This window comes from Polypterus senegalus, chromosome 17 (genome assembly GCF_016835505.1).
Source record: "Polypterus senegalus isolate Bchr_013 chromosome 17, ASM1683550v1, whole genome shotgun sequence".
Classification (NCBI taxonomy): domain Eukaryota; kingdom Metazoa; phylum Chordata; class Cladistia; order Polypteriformes; family Polypteridae; genus Polypterus; species Polypterus senegalus.
In genome coordinates this window covers 84,476,970-84,495,336 of record NC_053170.1, presented here as the reverse complement: position 1 = coordinate 84,495,336, position 18,367 = coordinate 84,476,970, and the positions used below count along the sequence as shown (strand labels likewise).

The 18,367-nt window shown below is 37.0% G+C and overlaps 1 protein-coding gene across 2 annotated transcripts in view; it reads left to right on the top strand.

Moving 5' to 3' along the window:
- LOC120517995 (polycomb protein SUZ12-like) overlaps positions 1–17,742 on the top strand; it is a 48,111-nt gene extending 30,369 nt beyond the window's left edge. Inside the window, exons 4-16 of one of the 2 annotated variants that reach the window (XM_039740540.1) lie at positions 2,581–2,649; positions 2,825–2,874; positions 4,340–4,425; positions 4,810–5,041; positions 5,407–5,509; positions 11,191–11,296; positions 12,694–12,871; positions 13,091–13,179; positions 13,584–13,727; positions 14,690–14,847; positions 15,051–15,306; positions 15,700–15,779; positions 15,957–17,742. In XM_039740540.1, coding sequence (XP_039596474.1) covers positions 2,581–2,649; positions 2,825–2,874; positions 4,340–4,425; positions 4,810–5,041; positions 5,407–5,509; positions 11,191–11,296; positions 12,694–12,871; positions 13,091–13,179; positions 13,584–13,727; positions 14,690–14,847; positions 15,051–15,306; positions 15,700–15,779; positions 15,957–16,299 — 1,894 coding nt within the window. In that variant the 3' untranslated portion in view covers positions 16,300–17,742. The remainder of the gene's footprint in view (positions 1–2,580; positions 2,650–2,824; positions 2,875–4,339; positions 4,426–4,809; positions 5,042–5,406; positions 5,510–11,190; positions 11,297–12,693; positions 12,872–13,090; positions 13,180–13,583; positions 13,728–14,689; positions 14,848–15,050; positions 15,307–15,699; positions 15,780–15,956) is intronic. The other variant, XM_039740541.1, reaches the window with a different exon arrangement.
- The last annotated feature ends 625 nt before the right edge of the window (positions 17,743–18,367 follow it).

The following is an 18,367-nucleotide window of genomic DNA, read 5'->3' as shown; positions in this document are numbered from 1 at the left end:
CAGAGGGATGTTTCTATTCTTCAAATGCTCTAAAGTCTGCCAGGTAGGGTTGTCACAATGCCAAACTGTCATCGATGCGTTACTAAGAAAGATACTGAAATTCAATACCATTTTCAATATACAATGCATTATTAGATGTAACTCTATTTATATAAATAAATTACAGTTCTGTATGCATTAAAATGTTTGCAGTGAAGGTAACAAATAGAAATTTAAGTCATTAAATGTTAGTACAAGTAGTGTGATATTTTGTAGAATGTTGAAGGTGAAAGTTATTTATACAATAGGAAGTTTAAAGCCATTCAATTTTTTTTACATTGAATACAAATACTGTTACTGAAGTAGTACAATGAAGTGGTATAACTGTCATTAAATGTTAATTGAATAGGTATTGCAGTCTTTTGTAAACAGTATACATATTAAAATGTAAACATTATATAAACATTCAAGTCAAAAGAGCAATGTGATTGTTTGCTAACAATTGTTCAGAAAAATATCAAACAGACCACTAACATACTTAAAGGCTTTGCATAAATTCAAACAGTACACATTACACTTTTGTATTAATAAACTACATTATTTTTGAAACTAACCTACTGATTTTTTATTTATTTTTTTTTTTTTTTTGCATGAAAGACAAGCATTTCAACACGCTCTTAAGTTGTGCATTTGTTTAGCACTGACATACTAAATGCATGCTCTAAAGCACAGCTGGAAGTATATGACAACCTGGAGTAGTAGCCCCACTGTTTATACAATTAAGCATTGAAAGTTATAGCTCCTTTAAATTATATAGTAAAGTACTTTGTTACATAGAACTTCTGATACATCCAGTTAACTTCTGGCCCTACAACCAAAGCCCATTGTGTTTTAGGAAATCTCCTGATGTAGCACAGATGGTTAGCTTTGTAAGCATCAGACAGGACTTATGACCTGTGAAGTGAGTGGGAGACGTGTATTCTCAATTCAAACACACAGTATTTTGGGAACGTGTCTTTCTGGTTTATCTCATACATTGTGTTTTTCAGAAGTAATCAATTTTAGGAAAAAAAAGCATGCTAAATATGAACATGAACTTTATCAAATGCAGCAAGTATCATACACATTTTTATACCAAAATGGATGTTGCTGTACTATCTGTCGATGAGATAGAGGTAGTATAGATGGTCAAGTGGTGGGGTTTAGGAGTGTAGACTGGCCAGCTGCAGTCCTTCTAAAAATGTTTAGTTTTGCTTGCCTATTGGTACCAATAATAAAGTGTTTGTTTTTGATAGTTTTCAGCTTCTGTTAACCTTGTTAGAATATAACACTCTCATCCTTAGTTAACATGGTGTAAGTTAAAGGATGGGAGGATGGATGCATAATTGTTAACATGGGAAGCGTGCTATATAAATAAAATTATCATATTGAATGTATACTACAGTGGCATGCAAAATTATTCAATCTCCTTGAAAGTCATTGTTTTCTTCATGACAAAACAAGTGTACACATATATCCGTTCAGTATTTTTTTTAATGCTGTAACAGTACATTTCCAAATTCAAAATAAGCCATTTTCTGCAGATAATTAACTGAATAAGGAAACTCCCGAGTTATTGTTTGCATAAATATTTAAACCTCTGCTTTGGAAGCTACAGGTTTACACAGGTTATGATAATAATAATTCTTTGCATTTATGTAGCGTTTTTCTCACTACTCAAAGCGCTCAGCAATTGCAGGTTAAGGGCCTTGCTCAAGGGCCCAACAGAGCAGAGTCCCTTTTGGCATTTTACGGGATTCGATCCGGCAACCTTCTGATTGCCAGTGCAGATCCCTAGCCTCAGAGCCACCACTCCGCCCAATGACAAAATAATCCTAAATGACACCAAGGTGACAGTCATTTGAACATAAACATAATTGGGTACTACTTTCGCAAAGTAAAAAGTGAAGGATAATGGTGTGTTTACCTTAAACACTAAGACAACCAAAAAAACATTTTAATTTGAAAAAAAAAACTTGAATGTTAAATAAGCCGTTTCAATGACCAGCATGCCTTCAAGGGCAATCGCACACCTTTGCAACTATCATATTGTGCAAAAAATTTTGTTAATAGTTAAAACTGCATTATCTATACAAACCACAAAAAAGCTCAATATAGTGCAAATGTATTCAGTCTTCTTAAGTCATCATAATTTTACTTTGCCTGACAAGTTGAGAGTAAGGGCATGTCATCTGTACCCTTTGGTAATATGTTAAGCCAGTGTCGAACGGGTTCTGTTCTCCAGGTTTACTTTTGATTTTGCATGGGCTCACATATCCATCTGTCATTCTAGACTGATCCTTTGACTCTCTCTCTCTCTGCACTGTGGTTAGCTGTAGTCTGATTAATTTAAGGATACTTTAAAGGGATGCTCTTGTGTTTAATTTCTTTAATGACTATGAAGACCTGAAATCATTTAATTTTAAATTTTGATTGGTTATTAGTTTATTAGCTATGCTGTTTGGAAAATGTTTGTATTGTCCTCAACAAAAAAAAAAAAAGTTAAAAGGTGGGGCAAATGTTAAAAAATATGCCCTAATGTATTTTTGTTTCTATTTACAGAAAATTGTTTAAAGTGGATGATATTCTGTGTAAAGTAGAGAAAATGAAAGGAGAACAAGAATCTCACAGGTAGGCAGATCTAGTGCACTGGAAGCAAAGTCTTCTCCCATCATCCTATTATAAAGTTTAAATTAGAGCCAGGGGGTTTTTGGAAGTCTTCCTGCTAAGTGTCTTTCATGAATGCAAACTGGTAGTTATTAATCCTATTGTTTTGAATAATTGCTTTTTCTTACCCTTTCTGCAGCTTGGCTTCCCATCTTCAACTGACGTTTACAGGTTTCTTCCATAAAAATGGTATGTTTGTGCATGCATGCATGCATCCAAAATGTATGTTTTACTTCAAAACGATGCTTAGAAATTGTAGCCTGATGTTAACTCTGTTTTAAAATCTGGGCCTACTATCTTGAAGTGACTGTGTGATCATGTGCATTTTGAGACTAGAAACTTGTAATACATTAGTGGCACATTTTACCATCCTTAACACATGTGTTCTAGCTGCAGCAGTAATGATGAGTTGTTGATGGTGCCTCGTTATCACAAGTGGCAAATTGCTAAAAAGCATTAAGTACATATTCAAACTAAAATAAACCTTTTAAAAGTATTCAGTCACTAGAATAGTTCTTAATTGTATTGAACTGCATCACTACACTGTAATTGTTATGCAATATTTATTTATTTTCAGACAACTGAAATTCTGTACTCTTTCAGTCTTAATGCTTTAATATTTTGTATAGCCAGGAATAACTGCTTTTAAGGCTTTTGGACATGTACCCAGATTTTTTTACTGTTTGGGAGTGATTTTGGAATATTGAACCAGGGAGACTTGATCCAGGTTGTTCAGGTTAGCCAGATGATGCATGAGTAGTACAATTATTTTTTTTGGTTTGAGATCAAGGAAAGGTTGGGGTCCTTGTAGGATATTCTCCTTGTGCTCCACCAGGGTTACTTATACCCAAGCTTTATTTCTAGTTCACTTGCAGTGTTTCCTTTTATTTCCCATCATTCACTTTTCTTTCTGTTTAAACCAGATTCCCTGTCCCTGCAGATGAAAAGCAGAGTTAATGCTACCAAGAAAAAAAAACTTCAGATGTAGTACATTTGAGCCATGCTTGTCTCTTTTGAATTTTGGCCAAAAGATTTGTTTTCGTTTTATCTGAGCACTGAATATTTAATTTTCCATAATACAACTATATGAAATGAGTTTTGTGGAATATTTTCTAGGGAGCATCTAGGTGGTTTGACAATAAAAACATACTGTAACTTCCAAACACTAGCATATTACTTTTCTTCTTTTTTCCTAACTTATTCATTTATATTATGCAATTCTAGGCATGTCTACCAATATTCTGCAGTTATTTACTTTACCACAGTTGTGGTCTTTGCTGCACTGTGTGCAAATTTTGGTGCTTTTTTGTGGTTCTTCATGTATTATTTATACTTAAGTATTACTTTTATGAAGGGACTATATTGAATATTCTTTACAAAAAACTAGATGTTCTGTGCATTTTCAGTATTTGTCCCCAAAGCAGAGAAGGTTTTTAATGGCACTGATTAATCTCAATGATGCATGATAGAAATAATGAATAGCTCTTTTCAGTTACATTTTTTAACTTTTATACAGATTGAAAATTGATATTGTTTTTATTTTTTTTTTCTTTAGTTATTGGGCCTTCATTCTATTGTTTGCGGAGCTTAATTTCTTCTTAGCTTCACATAATATTTAGATATTACTGTAGATTTTTTTTCTTGATTTTTACAGAAAAGCCATCCCACAACTCTGAAAATGAACAGAACTCTGTTTCCTTAGAGGTGCTACTAGTAAAAGTTTGTCACAAAAAGCGAAAGGTGAGAATAGTTTTTTTTTAATATATGCTTTCAAGCAGTTGGTGTATTTTTGTGGTAATATCAATTTTAATTTAAGCAATTGTAATTTCAACCTAATTGTACCTGATCAAAATTTTTAATTGGTTTATTTTACATCATTATTGGACTATTAAGCAACTTTTTCACATTCTTTTTGTGGGAAGAAATACATAATTGTAAGCACAGTCACCACTGATGGCTAGGTGATGTGGTTCTTTAGCTCTACCTCACTCTCTTGCCTACTAATTTGCTGCTTCTGCAGACTAGTAGCTGTAACTAGTTTTGAGTCAACAACTAATCACTGATGCTGTTGCAGCAGTTCAAGTTAATTTATTCAGCTTACCTTCATGTTTTATGTTTTTGCAGGATGTAAGTTGCCCTGTCAAGCAAGTGCCTACAGGTAAAAAGCAGGTGCCTTTAAACCCTGACAGCAACCAGACTAAGCCAGGCACTTTCCCCTCTCTTGCGGTATCTAGCAATGAATTTGAGCCTAGCAATAGCCACATGGTTAAATCCTACTCCTTGTTGTTTCGAGTAACACGGCCAGGGAGGCGGGAAGTTAATGGACTGTCTAATGGAGAAACCAATGAAAATATTGGTAAGAATTTTTGATACTCTGGATTCATTTGTACAATTGGTGTATATACTTGTCATATTTACTTATGGGTCAGCATAGCTATATAATTCAATGTGAAGTACAGCATTGCAGACCCATTTGTCTCTGGCTTTTCGATCGGTATAGAATAATATTCTTGGTTAAGAGAATCCTAGAAACAAATTATTAAATTGTGCTATGATATTAGTACACATTCCTTCCATTTTTTTTTTTTACCAGGATATTTAAGGTGTTTTTTTTTTTTTCAGTTTTGAAACTGAAAACTACCCTTATCTTGTTCCAGTGGTTCAAAAGAAAAAAAATCGTTGCCAGCTCTCTTGTAACTGATCATTTTAATGTTTTTTTAGATCTAAACGAAGAGCTTCCATTGAGAAAAAAGAGAAATTCGTCCCATTGTGAAGATGGCGAAAAAACGTTTGTTGCACAAATGACTGTTTTTGATAAAAATCGGTATGTACACAGAACCTTGCACACTTATTAAAACGGTCTTTCAGGTACTAATTGCAAAATATGGTTGCACCTGATTTCTGTAATTTTTTTAAAGGTATTTATTTTTTTTCTAAATAGTTCGGGTTTGTCTTTCTCTACTTTAGCTTGTGTCCATTTCTGCGTTCATAGATTATACAGTCAAAGTAAAAAGTATTTGAACCCCTACAAATTATCTCTGTCTAATTCCAACATAAGACATGGTCGTATCTTCATGTTAGTCACAATAATGAACAAACACCTATAACTAAAGATACACAGATTTTCAGTTTCACAGTTTGAATGATTCATTCAATATGGTCAAATTCTCTGAAGGTTGGAAAAAGTGAACCCTAAGCTAATGACTTTTTAAAAAGCTCATTGCAGTCCGAATTTCGCACACCTGGAGTCCATTTAATGAAACGAGTTCAGAGGTGTGGCCTAGAATCACTTTGATAACAAACACTATAAAGTTTGAGTTTGAGCTTTTGACAAGAAGCATATCCAGATGGGAATCATGCCTCACACAAAAGAGCTGTCTGAAGAGCTACAATTGAGAATTGTTCATCTGGAAAAGGTGACCGTCATCTCAAAGATTTTAGGTATTCTACTGTAGTCTACTGTTAGGCAAGTTGTCTATAAATAGAGACAATTTGGTATTGTGGCTACTCTGCCTAGAAGTGGGCGCCCTGCAAGGTCAGCAATGAGGTAAAGAAGAACCCTAGTGTGACAGCAAAGGACTTGAAGAAGTCATTAGAACTGGCTAACATCTCTCTTCATGAATCAACTATACACAAAACATTGAACAAGGAAGGAGTCCTTGACAGGACACCAAGAGGAAGCCACTGCTATCAAAAAAGAACATTTCGCTTGAAGTTTGCGAAAGAGCACTTGGACACTCCACACCAGTACTGGGAAAATGTTTTGTGGAGTGATGAAACCAAAATTGAACAATTTGGGAGGAACAAGCAGAACTTTATTTGGCATAAAAAGGGCACTGCAGATCAACATCAAAACATCATCCCTACAGTAAAGTATGGTGGAGGGAAAGTCATGATTTGGGCCTGTGTTGCTGCATCAGGGCCTGGACAGCTTGCCATCACTGAGGGGAAAATGAATTCACAAGTTTATCAACAAATTCTCCAGGATAATGAGGGTGTCTGTCCGTCAACTTAAGCTCAGAAGAGGCTGGGTGATGCAACAGGACAAGGACCCCAAATATCACAGCAAATCCACAGCACAATGGCTTCAGAAGAACAAACTAAGCCTTTTGGAGTAGCCTAGTTAGAGCCCAGATCTCAATCCTACTGAGATGCTGTGGAATGACATGAAGAGAGCCATACACAGAAGACAACCAAAGAATATGGACGAGTTAAGGCAGTTCTGCAGGGAAGAATGGGCTAAACTTCTCCCCGCACGATGTGCAGGTCTGATCTGCAGTTACAGGAGGCACCTGGTTGAGGTCATTGCTGCCAATGGAGGATCAACCAGTAATTAAATCCCAAGGTTCACTTACTTTTTCCACTACCACTGTGAACGTTGAATGCTTTTGTAAAATAGACATGAAAGAGTAGAATTGTTTGTGTGTCATTGGCTTAAGCTCATTGTGTATATCACTACCTGTGACTTAGATGAAGATCATATCACTTTTTATGACCAATTCATGCAGTAAACCAGATAATTCCAAAGGGTTCACATACTTTTTACTTTGACTGTATGACTGCTTGTATATGAGTGCTGGCAGAAGTTAAAATGTTTATCAAGTTTGTATTCCAAAAATGTGCTTGACAAAAGAAGGTGAAAGTATGTCATATATTCAAAATGGATTTTGTAAACTGCAGATTGGATATGCTGCTTTGCTCAATGGGGAAAAAGTACAGGAATAACACTTACTATAGAGCTGGGATCATCAGCTAGTGGCTGTTCAAGTTTTCTGTGGCCTCGGGTCTTCCTTCTCGAATGCATTTTCAGTTTCGTTAAAATTATGTGTAATCTATAAAATTGGACATATGCAGAGAGCTTGACAGGTATAGGTATCCTATTTGAGGTTAAAGATACATGCAAGGCACAGGAGAATTCATAATGAAGTTTAATTTATTCTAGGTTTTAAGCCTTGATTTATATAGAGTTTGAATTTCAATAAGCGCTTCCAGGTTTTGTGGCTATTTATATGTCCTGCCTGGTTTAAATTAAAGTTTAATTCTTGATGATCTCTCTCTCGCGCCTACTACTCTAAAATTAAAATCTGTCTGAAATTGGTTTAGAAATAGATATAATTTGTATTTTCTTTTGAGATTTTAATGTGAACAGTTAGGGATAAGTTTCAATCTTAACTCGGGTTGTGTATTTAAATGAGTCAATTACAGATGGCAAATTTCTGTGGTGTTTTTTTTTCCTTCTTCTAATGAAGCGCTATATTTAGACCCCTTAAATGAAAGTAATCTTTGGCCTCAGTTTCTTAATGTAATGAACATGGCTATGCTTGTCATTCCAATCATCCATATATTTTTCTTATCTGTACCTGTGGCTAGCCTCAAAGTGGAAAAATGAGTTGCTGCTTATATTCATTCCTTTACAGTATAGTGTTTCAAAATATCCAAATTGGACAGTCACTCGTTATGCCTCGGCTTATAAATAATTTTAATATGACGCTGACCTGTTTTTGTTGGGGTTTTGCAGCAAAAGTAACACATTAAATGTGACAAACCTATAAAGCACATGCAACACATTTTAATAGATCAGGAGAGAATGAGATGCCATCTCCAGTTGTAAGTATTTAGTGTAGGTATGGACAGTCCTGTTTAGTAGGTAATTCTGGTTTAGTTTACATGCTTGTGGTGAAGCGGGTCCACAGCAAGTCAAAAAGGCCACTTTTTAAATAAATTGGAGAAGGGGGTGTGGTATTGTGGCCGGAGCAGGTTCCCAGGTGAATTCGTGATGTAGGCAGTCCACGCTTAAGTGCACAGGTGAGGAGTCGTCCGCATCAGTAATTGATGTTGGGAGCTTCTAATTGCCACACCTGATCCACATCCCAGTGATGATAAATAGAAGCGCGAGGCGGCTAGGGGGAGGGAGAAAGAAAAGACGGGCGGAGGTTAAGAAGGAGAGAAGACAGGGAGGAGAAAGCCGGTGCGTGAACGAGCGAAGCTGCTCATTGTAGAGAACACATGCAAATGAGCAGTGAGTCTGGGTGTTTGGCCGGCACCCCTGGAGCAGTTGGTAGTGGTTACTCCCGCTGAGCATTAGTGAGGAGCGGGAGTGACCGGAAGGAGGATGGCTCGTCACATAAGGCCGCAAAGGCAATGGGAGTCAGGACTTGGGAAATGAACCCCCGAGTGCAAGCGCCCTGGTCGCTGGGGAGCCCATTTCATGGTGAGGTGAACAGGCCAGAAGAAGGCAGCAGAGAGAAGGTCAGCTGCAGGTAGAGTGACTCCTCTGGTGCATAGCCTGGATGGGAGAAGCAGGGGAGTCACCAGTAGAAAGAAGGCACCTGGCTTTGTTTTTAAAAGGACGGCTTCCAGCCATTATTTTAACCTCATTTTTAAAGGATCTATTGTGTTAACTTCCACAGTTCACCTGTTTTTATTGGGTTATTTATTTAAAGATTGAGACACTGCACTATTTATTTGGATACGGCATTTGATTTAGTTTTTAATAAAAGCACTTTGCACTTTTTGCACCATCCCTTTGCTTCATTGTTGTGCCTAGCTCAACGGTGACATTACCGACAGTGTAGTGTTCAAGGGCTCCCAGATGGGACCATGGGGTAGAACCCGCATCATCACAAGGATAAGCAGTAATGAATCCTTAACTCAATAAAGGGTGACCTGCTGGAATTCTGAAGTGAGAGGTCAAACTTAGTAATTCAAGATTAATTTCACAGAGGTAGCCTTAAAGTTGGAACAAAAAAAGATTTAGAATATTAAAGTTAGTAGTTTGATATTTTAAATTTGAAATTTGTTTTGTCTTGTAAATGCATGTGTTAATTATTCAACTAATATGTACTTCATATACTGATGCAAACATAAAGCTTACAGCAGCAGATGTCACAAAGCTTACAAACTGATTTTCTGACAAACCTGATTTTTAAAAAATGTTCTAGCATTAAAGTAAAATTTAAAGAGTTTATATAAATTAAAATATCCTGAATGATCTTCATATTCACCTATTTGTGTCTGATATATTTGAATTTTTATTTTAGCATTGCTTTTAAGCAGGGTTTTTTTTTTGATTCATTGTATAGAAAAAATACAGAGGGAATTAAATTAGTATATGCTCATGGTATAATTATCACTTCTCTATGCTGAAATTCCTCCAATAATTGTTGTAGGGATTTCACCCCAATACTATGACAAAAATTGAATTGTTAAAAGCTGTGCCTTAAAGTAGGGTCTTCCCTTCAAAAGTGAGACTCAGATGTGGCACTTGGAGCAAAAGAAACGGGCGCTCAGGCTGGCTAAACCTTCTCCCACCCCCACACGCCTGCTGTTCCACTCTGAATTCTGCTTCATCAAAATATTGGACAACACATTTGAGCCACATCTGTGTTGTATGACTCATATTTGACACCATCTATCACCCAAATTTTACTTTTCTCTGCTTAAAAGCAAAACAAAAAAAAAACACGACATGTAGGAGTTGCCTCGTTCTTTATTCATGTTAACACTAGACTGCTGATGTATAAAGCAGAAATTGAAATTTTGACTTCACTGTCGCAATACTTAATTCTTTGCAGTGGAAGCTGTTGGGGATTGAGGAATGCAATGCAGAATTAAAATCTTGAATCTTTTTTGTTATTTGTAGTTAAAACATTTTGAAGATTTATTGAACTTGAAGGTTTGGGCAGTCTTTGCCAGCATTCCAGCCAGTGAGGGACATGACCCACCAGCAGTGGTAGCTAGATTAGGTAGAAGTGTGCATTGCTAAATGCAGCTTAAAATTGTGTGTAATGCAGAAATTAGTCATATGGATGACCATTGATGAGCGAAGAAATTGGCTGCTGTGATGTGTTTAATTTTTAGCATGTTATTAGCCAAGACTCACTCTTGCATTCAGATAAAGTAAAGATGACTCTTACAATAAACATACAAATGACAGACAAATATAGATTTTATTCTTTCAATAATGATGTATGTATGTATCAAAAAAATAGATCTGTTTCAATTTACATAGCAATTGATTGACATTTAGAGGTGAATGTTCTGGCTGTAATCACATGGTTCTTCCAGAGTGTAATTCAGATACTGGACGTGGGATAAAACCTTTATATCCCATACAGCCATTTAGGGTGAAAAGGCTTTAACAAAAATAAAGGATCCACCACACAGTAGTTGTTGTTATTGAGGAGTTTGACATTCATAATTGTCTAAATCTTATTTCCATAAATGTGTTCAAGCTACACTTTTAAAGGTGGATTTAACTGGCGGTGCAATATTTTAATGTGAGACCGTTACTGAACATTGTGTACAAAAGACACACAATCATTACAAATACAGCATTGCCTTTTATAGCTGGCAAATGTGAATGGCCACCAGTTCTTGCTTCCTTTTTAAAACTGAGTGATAAAATTGCTATTGTGCAGGAAAACCAGATGAATGTTGCACATGAGGCCGAGTCTCATTGCTTGCTCTTTTCTACTTACATTTTTTTTTTCCCTCCCACCACAGGAGATTACAACTGTTAGATGGAGAATATGAAGTATCAATGCAGGAAATGGAAGACTGTCCTGTTAGTAAAAAGAGGGCAACGTGGGAGACGATCCTTGATGGAAAGGTGAATAGTAGTTTAGAATATGTATGGAGGATGTTTCTTCACCATTTATAAATGTTCAGATCAGATTGTGTCTTGTAGTCTGTGGCCATTATCCACCTTTCTGTGCATTCATTTCCATAGTGTCCACATATTCTGTGCTGTAGCAGCAAATAGTCCTTGTGTGTTTCTTCTCCTGGTGGCATATTTAGGTTTTGTATCATTTCTCCTCTGTGTATAACAAATATTCATCAGTACATTACTGAAGAAAAGTAGCAAACATTACATGTGACTGTAGTGCCATTGGATTAATTGCAAGGAAAATAGCTGGGTCAGTTTGGTGATGATGGTTCTTAGTAACGTCTTTGGAGAAAGAAGGCATAGTCAACTAATCAAACAATTACTTCCTAATTGATTTTCTGGAAACTTGAGTTTGTCCTCTTACCATTAAACCTTAAACCAGATAAAAGTATTCTATACTGTGAATTTCTTCGGAATTAAACGATGGCAAGAGCTTGAATTTTGAATCTTGCATCTCTGCCTCATTGAAAACTTCATTTAATTTTTTTTGCCATTGTCCACCCCTGTCCACCGAGGTCAGATGCTATATCTTGCAATGCTTTTATTACTTAGCAGTTGACTACTGTACATTTTAATATACTTCTTGCAATGAAAAGCAATCGATTGCAACAGTTCCACCAGAGTCTTCACCCAAGTTAAACACAGAGGATAGAATATCTGTAGATACTTTTTACACCATCTTCTGACTGTGGTCTCCTTTCTTCTCCATTTTCCTTTTTTAGTAAAGCTTGTCGAGCGCTGTGTAAGCTTTGTGGAACTTATTGTATTTTAAATTCTTTCTTGGTCTTTTTTAAGGCCTTATTCAAGTTAATGTCACAGACTGACATTTTACTGGCTGGGTTTTAAATGGCTGCTCTTTTGCCTAAAAAGTTTCCTTATCAAAATGATTAATATTACACACAAAAGTAGTGAGAGTTTCTTGATCCGCTACACATTTTTTCATTTAACTTGTTTTATGCTCTATTGTGTTATATCCCATATTGCCCATTTACACTGTAACAGTATTGGATTTGTAGATCTTTTATGAAATTGTTAATATTGTGCTGGTCAGTTATTAAACTTGATGTTTGTTTTTTTTAAGCCTAGTAAGAAGTGTTGTCCAGGGAATGACCAATCATGCAATTTAAAAGCTTCTGCCCGGTTTAAAAAATATAAATATTTCTGTGTGCCTTTCCACTTAATTAAAATATGATAGGAAAGTATTTCTCATGAGTAATACAGAATAGAACCGACTCTGAAAAGTAAAGCATTCTTAATTGGTTCCAACTGTATGGGAAAGTTGTAAATTCTGTTACTGAAATTGCTGCTGTACCTTAAAGATTTTTTTCCTTTTATTTCAGAGGCTGCCTCCATTTGAAACATTTTCTCAGGGCCCAACACTTCAGTTCACCCTTCGGTGGACCGGAGATGTCAATGATAAATCTACAGCACCTGTTGCTAAGCCTCTTGCAACACGAAATGCAGACACCATCACTCATGAAAACAAGTTGAACTCTCAGAAGACCACACAGACAATAGGTACAACTATTTGGGGTTGACGGCAGAGTTTAACAAGTGCTGTCAAGTAGAATGTTGCAGGCTAAGATATGTGAATAATCCGTTGCGGCATAAATGTGTGTCAAAGCATTTATTTTGAGGACATGCCCTACTGCCTGTACAGCGTCTCCTTGTACATGTTTTATTACTTAATGCCAATTTTCTTTTTTTTCTTTTTTTTTTGTGTGTGTGTTTTTAAAGCTTTGAAAGATTCGGTTACTGCAGATGTGCAGACTAGACGAGAGCAAATTCAATGTGAGCCAAGGCAGAAGTTGAGAATATTTTATCAGGTAATAACAGAATACTGTGTTGGGATGGTTGAATGTGTTTTTAGTTGGAGTAATTTGAGGATTATAATTTTATAAACCATGATTTGTTCACATTTGTGTGCACACAGATTGTGAAAAGCACATAATGTCTAATTTAAGTACAGTTTCCAGTGAAGATCCAGATTTTAGTGCTTTGGAAAAATAATTAAATCCCATTAAATACTTTCTCAGATGTTTATTATTGTAAATCAGAAAACATGGCTATATATTCAATTTTACCAGATACTGGAGCATTTTATTTATTTTTTTTTTAATCACTTAAATACGACTTAATAGTAACTTATCTTTCGATGTGCGGTTTTTTGGTGTGGTATTTTTGCTGCTTTTGTTTCAACACTAATGGCAAGTGCTATTGTTCTCTTTAGTTTTTATACAACAATAATACACGGCAGCAGACTGAGGCTCGTGATGACCTGCACTGTCCGTGGTGTACACTGAATTGCCGTAAACTGTACAGCCTACTCAAGCACCTCAAACTTTGCCACAGTAGATTTATCTTCAATTATGTGGTAAGTTGCATTTATTTATTGAATGGCATCACATGTCACCTTCAGATTTTGTCTGTCCAAATGACTTTCTCCCTAAATGTCAATATACACTTTTGCAAACTCCAGTTGAAAGATGGGGTATTCCTGGGTCTTCAACCAAGGAGCCCATTTTCTTTCAGAGAGCAACAGACAGTACGACTTCGGGCCGTTGCGTCTTTGAGTTTGAAGGTCAGCTTGGATCTGTTCTGAAATTCTTGTGTATTTATTTTTCCACTATTTGAACAATCTTTCTGTTAAACCTAGTGTTCATTTTCATCTTGCATCCACGTCAAGTGGCTGTAGTCTCCTGAGCCATAACTGTCTTGATGATATTGGCAGCAGAGGTCACAGAAACATCAAGCTCTTTGGAGATGGTATTTCACCCTTTAAGTTGATCATGCTTGGCAACTACCGTCTCTTCTTATTTCCTCAGACACCTCTCTGCTTTTCTTTCTCTTTTTCATATTTAGCGTGATACACATGGTAACAAAAAACAGCTGCGTGAGTACTTCCCTCCATTTAAACTGGCTGAATTAATGATTGTAAATTGTCTACATGAAATGTCACTACAATAAAACTAGATCTTATTTAATTTTAAAGGATTCTAGAATTTCAGCCAGGCCGTTTTGGAATGTCTTTATGAAATAAACAACAGTTTAGTTCTTTTAACTTCCTTTTGTTTTGTTCCACTGCAAACTAAAAAAAAATGCATGTATGGATGACAAAAGATTTTTAAAAGTCGGTACTTTTCGGGAAGAAGAAGAATGTATTATTAGAATAAAATGCAAGGATACCAATGTTTTCAGCCACATCTAATGGTGCTGTGTGTAGTTTAAGGAAGGAAAATCACATTTTAAAACATTGGACTATCCGTTCTCTCTGCACCTAATATAAGGACACAGTACTGAATGAATGCCATGCTTTTTCTCTTGTTCTCCTCATAGCCTCACCCAAAAGGTGCTAGGATAGACGTTTCCATCAACGAATGCTATGATGGCTCATATGTGGGAAACCCCCAAGATATCCATAGTCAGCCAGGCTTTGCTTTTAGCCGTAATGGGCCTGTAAAGAGGACACCAGTGACACATATTCTTGTTTGCAGGTAAGAAGCAGCATGGTGGTGCAGTCAGAGTTGCACAAAACTTAAAAAGGCTTGTGTGTTAACTGCATCTGAGAATCGGAGATGCTCCAGCCTGAGATGTGAAATTTTAGTGGTACACTTAAATTGAAATCCTTAGAGTGTGTGTGCACAGAGCGTAGCCCTGATGAGTACCTAATGTGGATGGCTTTTATACCTTTTTGAAGGTTTTACTACATCATGCCAGAAGAAAAAAAATCCAACTTGTCTGCCTTTGCTTCCAGACCAAAACGCACAAAGCCCAGCCTTTCCGAGTTCCTGGAGTCTGAAGATGGAGAAGTGGAGCAGCAGCGCACATACATCAGTGGTCACAACCGACTTTATTTTCATAGTGACACCTGTTTACCCCTCCGTCCACAGGAAATGGAGGTGGACAGTGAAGATGAGAAAGATCCAGAATGGCTAAGGGAAAAAACTATTACAGTAAGTAGTGTGGGTGGGTTAGAGTAACACTTTAGTGAGCTTTACAGCTCAAGTCCTATGTGTATGTATCCATGTATATTTGTGGATATGAGATGAGAGTTTGACATCTTTCTTATAAAACATAGACAGTCTTTTTGCCCACCTGTGCCGTGCAGTTCACTGGGCCAAGGGTATAGCTTTTCTGCAATAAAAGGCAGAAACCTTGCTGCTTTATTGATGCAGATGTTGACATGGCAAAGCAGACCATATCTTGAACCTACCGCATCACATTTTGTTTCGAGCATGCAGACTAGACTAAGATTAATTTAAACAATCCCAATAGGCTGCTTGGGATCCTGTGGTGCCTGCTCCCAACCTCCCTCTCTCTCTCAACACGCTGCATTTCCATTTTAGCAAATAGAAGAGTTCACCGATGTGAACGAAGGAGAGAAAGAAGTAATGAAGCTCTGGAACCTTCATGTGATGAAGTATGGGTAAGCGCAGAGATTTAATACATTTGTTGGAGAGAGCCCTTGTCTGAAGTAAATTGGTAATGAGCGATGGGGAGTTGCCCGAACGCAGCCAAGAGAACAAAGAAATTTGAAGACAGTTGTCTTTGTTGGCCTTCCATGCTCTATCGTTCTAATAGTGTTTATGCTTTTTCTCTACAGGTTCATTGCTGACAATCAGATGAATCAAGCGTGCATGCTTTTTGTAGAGAAATGTGGACAACAGATAATTGAAAAAAATCTGTGTCGAAATTTCCTCCTTCATCTGGTTAGCATGCATGACTTCAATCTGGTCAGCATTCACACCATTGATAAGGCAATGGGCAAACTTCATGAAATGCAACAAAAGCTGGACAAGGATGAGCCAGTAATGAAAGTTAACATTGCTTTAACTGAAGAAGCCATTATCGAGAAATCGGGCGACACCAGCACCAGTGAGAGACTTTCTGAAACTGACAATGGCATCTCTGGAGTTACAAAGCAAAACAGAAGGCAGAAACTCTAAAGGACGCATAGCTGCGGGTCGTGGATCTATGGCCTGGACTTGGGTGGTACAATTTTAATGGTGATCTAAACAGCCAGCAGCGAGCATAATCTGCTAAACAATTCTGCAGGTGACAAGCTGTGCCTGAGGCTGCTGAACATTTTCATTTGAATTCTCTCCATTTCTGACTTGGTGCTGCTGCACATGTATTAAGATAAACACACTAAACCATTAGGACTGCAGCTGGATTTGCTTTTTATTTATTCTTGGAGAAAATGACAAAATCTGTATTGCTAAAGACCTGCAGTGCCCCACCGACAGCTGACTGCAGCAATTCTGCCATCTGGTTTAACAAGTATTAGCACTTCTGTCGGCTTGTCCCTGCTTCTCGTTTGGAAGGACCAGAATTTTTTTTTTTTTTTTTTTTAAATGAACACACAGTCTAACTACCACCCTACCCCGACTCCCTTTTTTTTCCCCCCAGTCTGGCTGGTGCATCACTTAGCTGATGCATTTTTACATATAAATATATAAATATATATATAAATATATTCTTTTATTTTCAACTTGAACTGGCAGCTTTCTCTGTGGTGACTTGTTCTTAATATGGATATGAGCAGTGATTCAGATGGGGTGTTCTCTGGTCAAGTTAACGTCTGATGCTCTGCGTCTGCAAAATTCGGGCCACGCTGGGGAAGGTGGCCAATCTTTTTATGCAAACTCTTGTCGTCCACTCCCTGGGAGCTCCACACAGACACTAATGAAAAGCAACCATCTGGCAAAACTCAGCCACCAACAAGAACCTGTTGTTACTACTGCCATTGTTTACATTTTAATTATTTTTTATTTTATTTTATTTTATTTTTTTTTGCTACTGGTGCTCCATTGCCACCATCGCCTCGTTTTCATGTCTAAATGCATTACCTCTCTTCAAAGGTTACACACGTGTCTTGTGTTCTTCTTCTCGGTTTCCTGTGCTGTCATTAGTTGGCTGAGTTTTGGAAGAGGAGAAAGGTGGCATGCAGGTGCAGCATTGGAAATTCATTGTGGGCGACACCACCAGCGCCCTGGCAGGGTACATATTTTTTTCGGAGGAACAGTAGCAAAAGCTTTTCTGAACTTTTGCTTTAATTTGCTAAAGCTGTGCACATATGATTTTTTAAAAAAAAAAGGAGGAAAAAAAAGCAGTAGGCTGAAGTGGAGAGGTGTGTAGTTGTCTGTTGCGCTTACAGCATTTCTTAGGTAAAGCTTTTTGTTTTTTTTTTGGTTTTATTGCTTTGAAAAAGACTTGGCATTGTTTTGCACCCGTTGTCAACGGCCACTGAAGAAAAAAAAAAAAAATCTCAGCGCAAAAATCAACTCATTGAACTACATGTTGAACCACCATGTTGTGAATTTTGTAATAAAAGTTATAGAAAATGTGGATGTTTTCTATTTAAAATAAAAATAATTTTTACAATTGTTGATGCTTTGTGCCCAGTTTGGTTGAACCAGTTTTGTTTTTTTTTTAAGAATACAGGACTGTGGTGTTTTGCTGTTCACCGCGTTGCCACAAGGAGTCCGGTTTTTCTAGCTTTCTGTTGCAGTTGCTGTTAATTCACATTGAGACGGCCACCCGCTATTAGAACGTTCAGTACGCTCACCAGTGATATTTACGCAAGTTTCCAAATTAACAAGCCTAGTTTTGAAGGGCCCTGAATTACTACTTTGTACTCTTGGTGTTCAGTGTGTTCTTCAAACACGCGGCCAGTAAGAAGTCTAAGGGCGTTTTTCACACTCCAGTTTCGTTTGCTTTGTTCTGAATTGGGAGACGTTTGTTACCTTTTCGTTTTCCAGTTCAATTTTGTTTCACACTGCAAACCTTTTCATGCAAGCTAAACATATCAATGACCCCCTGTGGACTTGTCATGGACATGAAGCTTTTTTTTTTTTTTATAACCATTAAGGGTCAACTACAGTTGTTGGCACACTGCATTTTCCATAATTATTTGGTTTTACCAAAACTATTATTGAATAACTGGGAAATTACCTAGAAGTATGCGCTACCTACCATACGTGGTCCTAAAAGGAGGTGTTACAGATAGTCGAG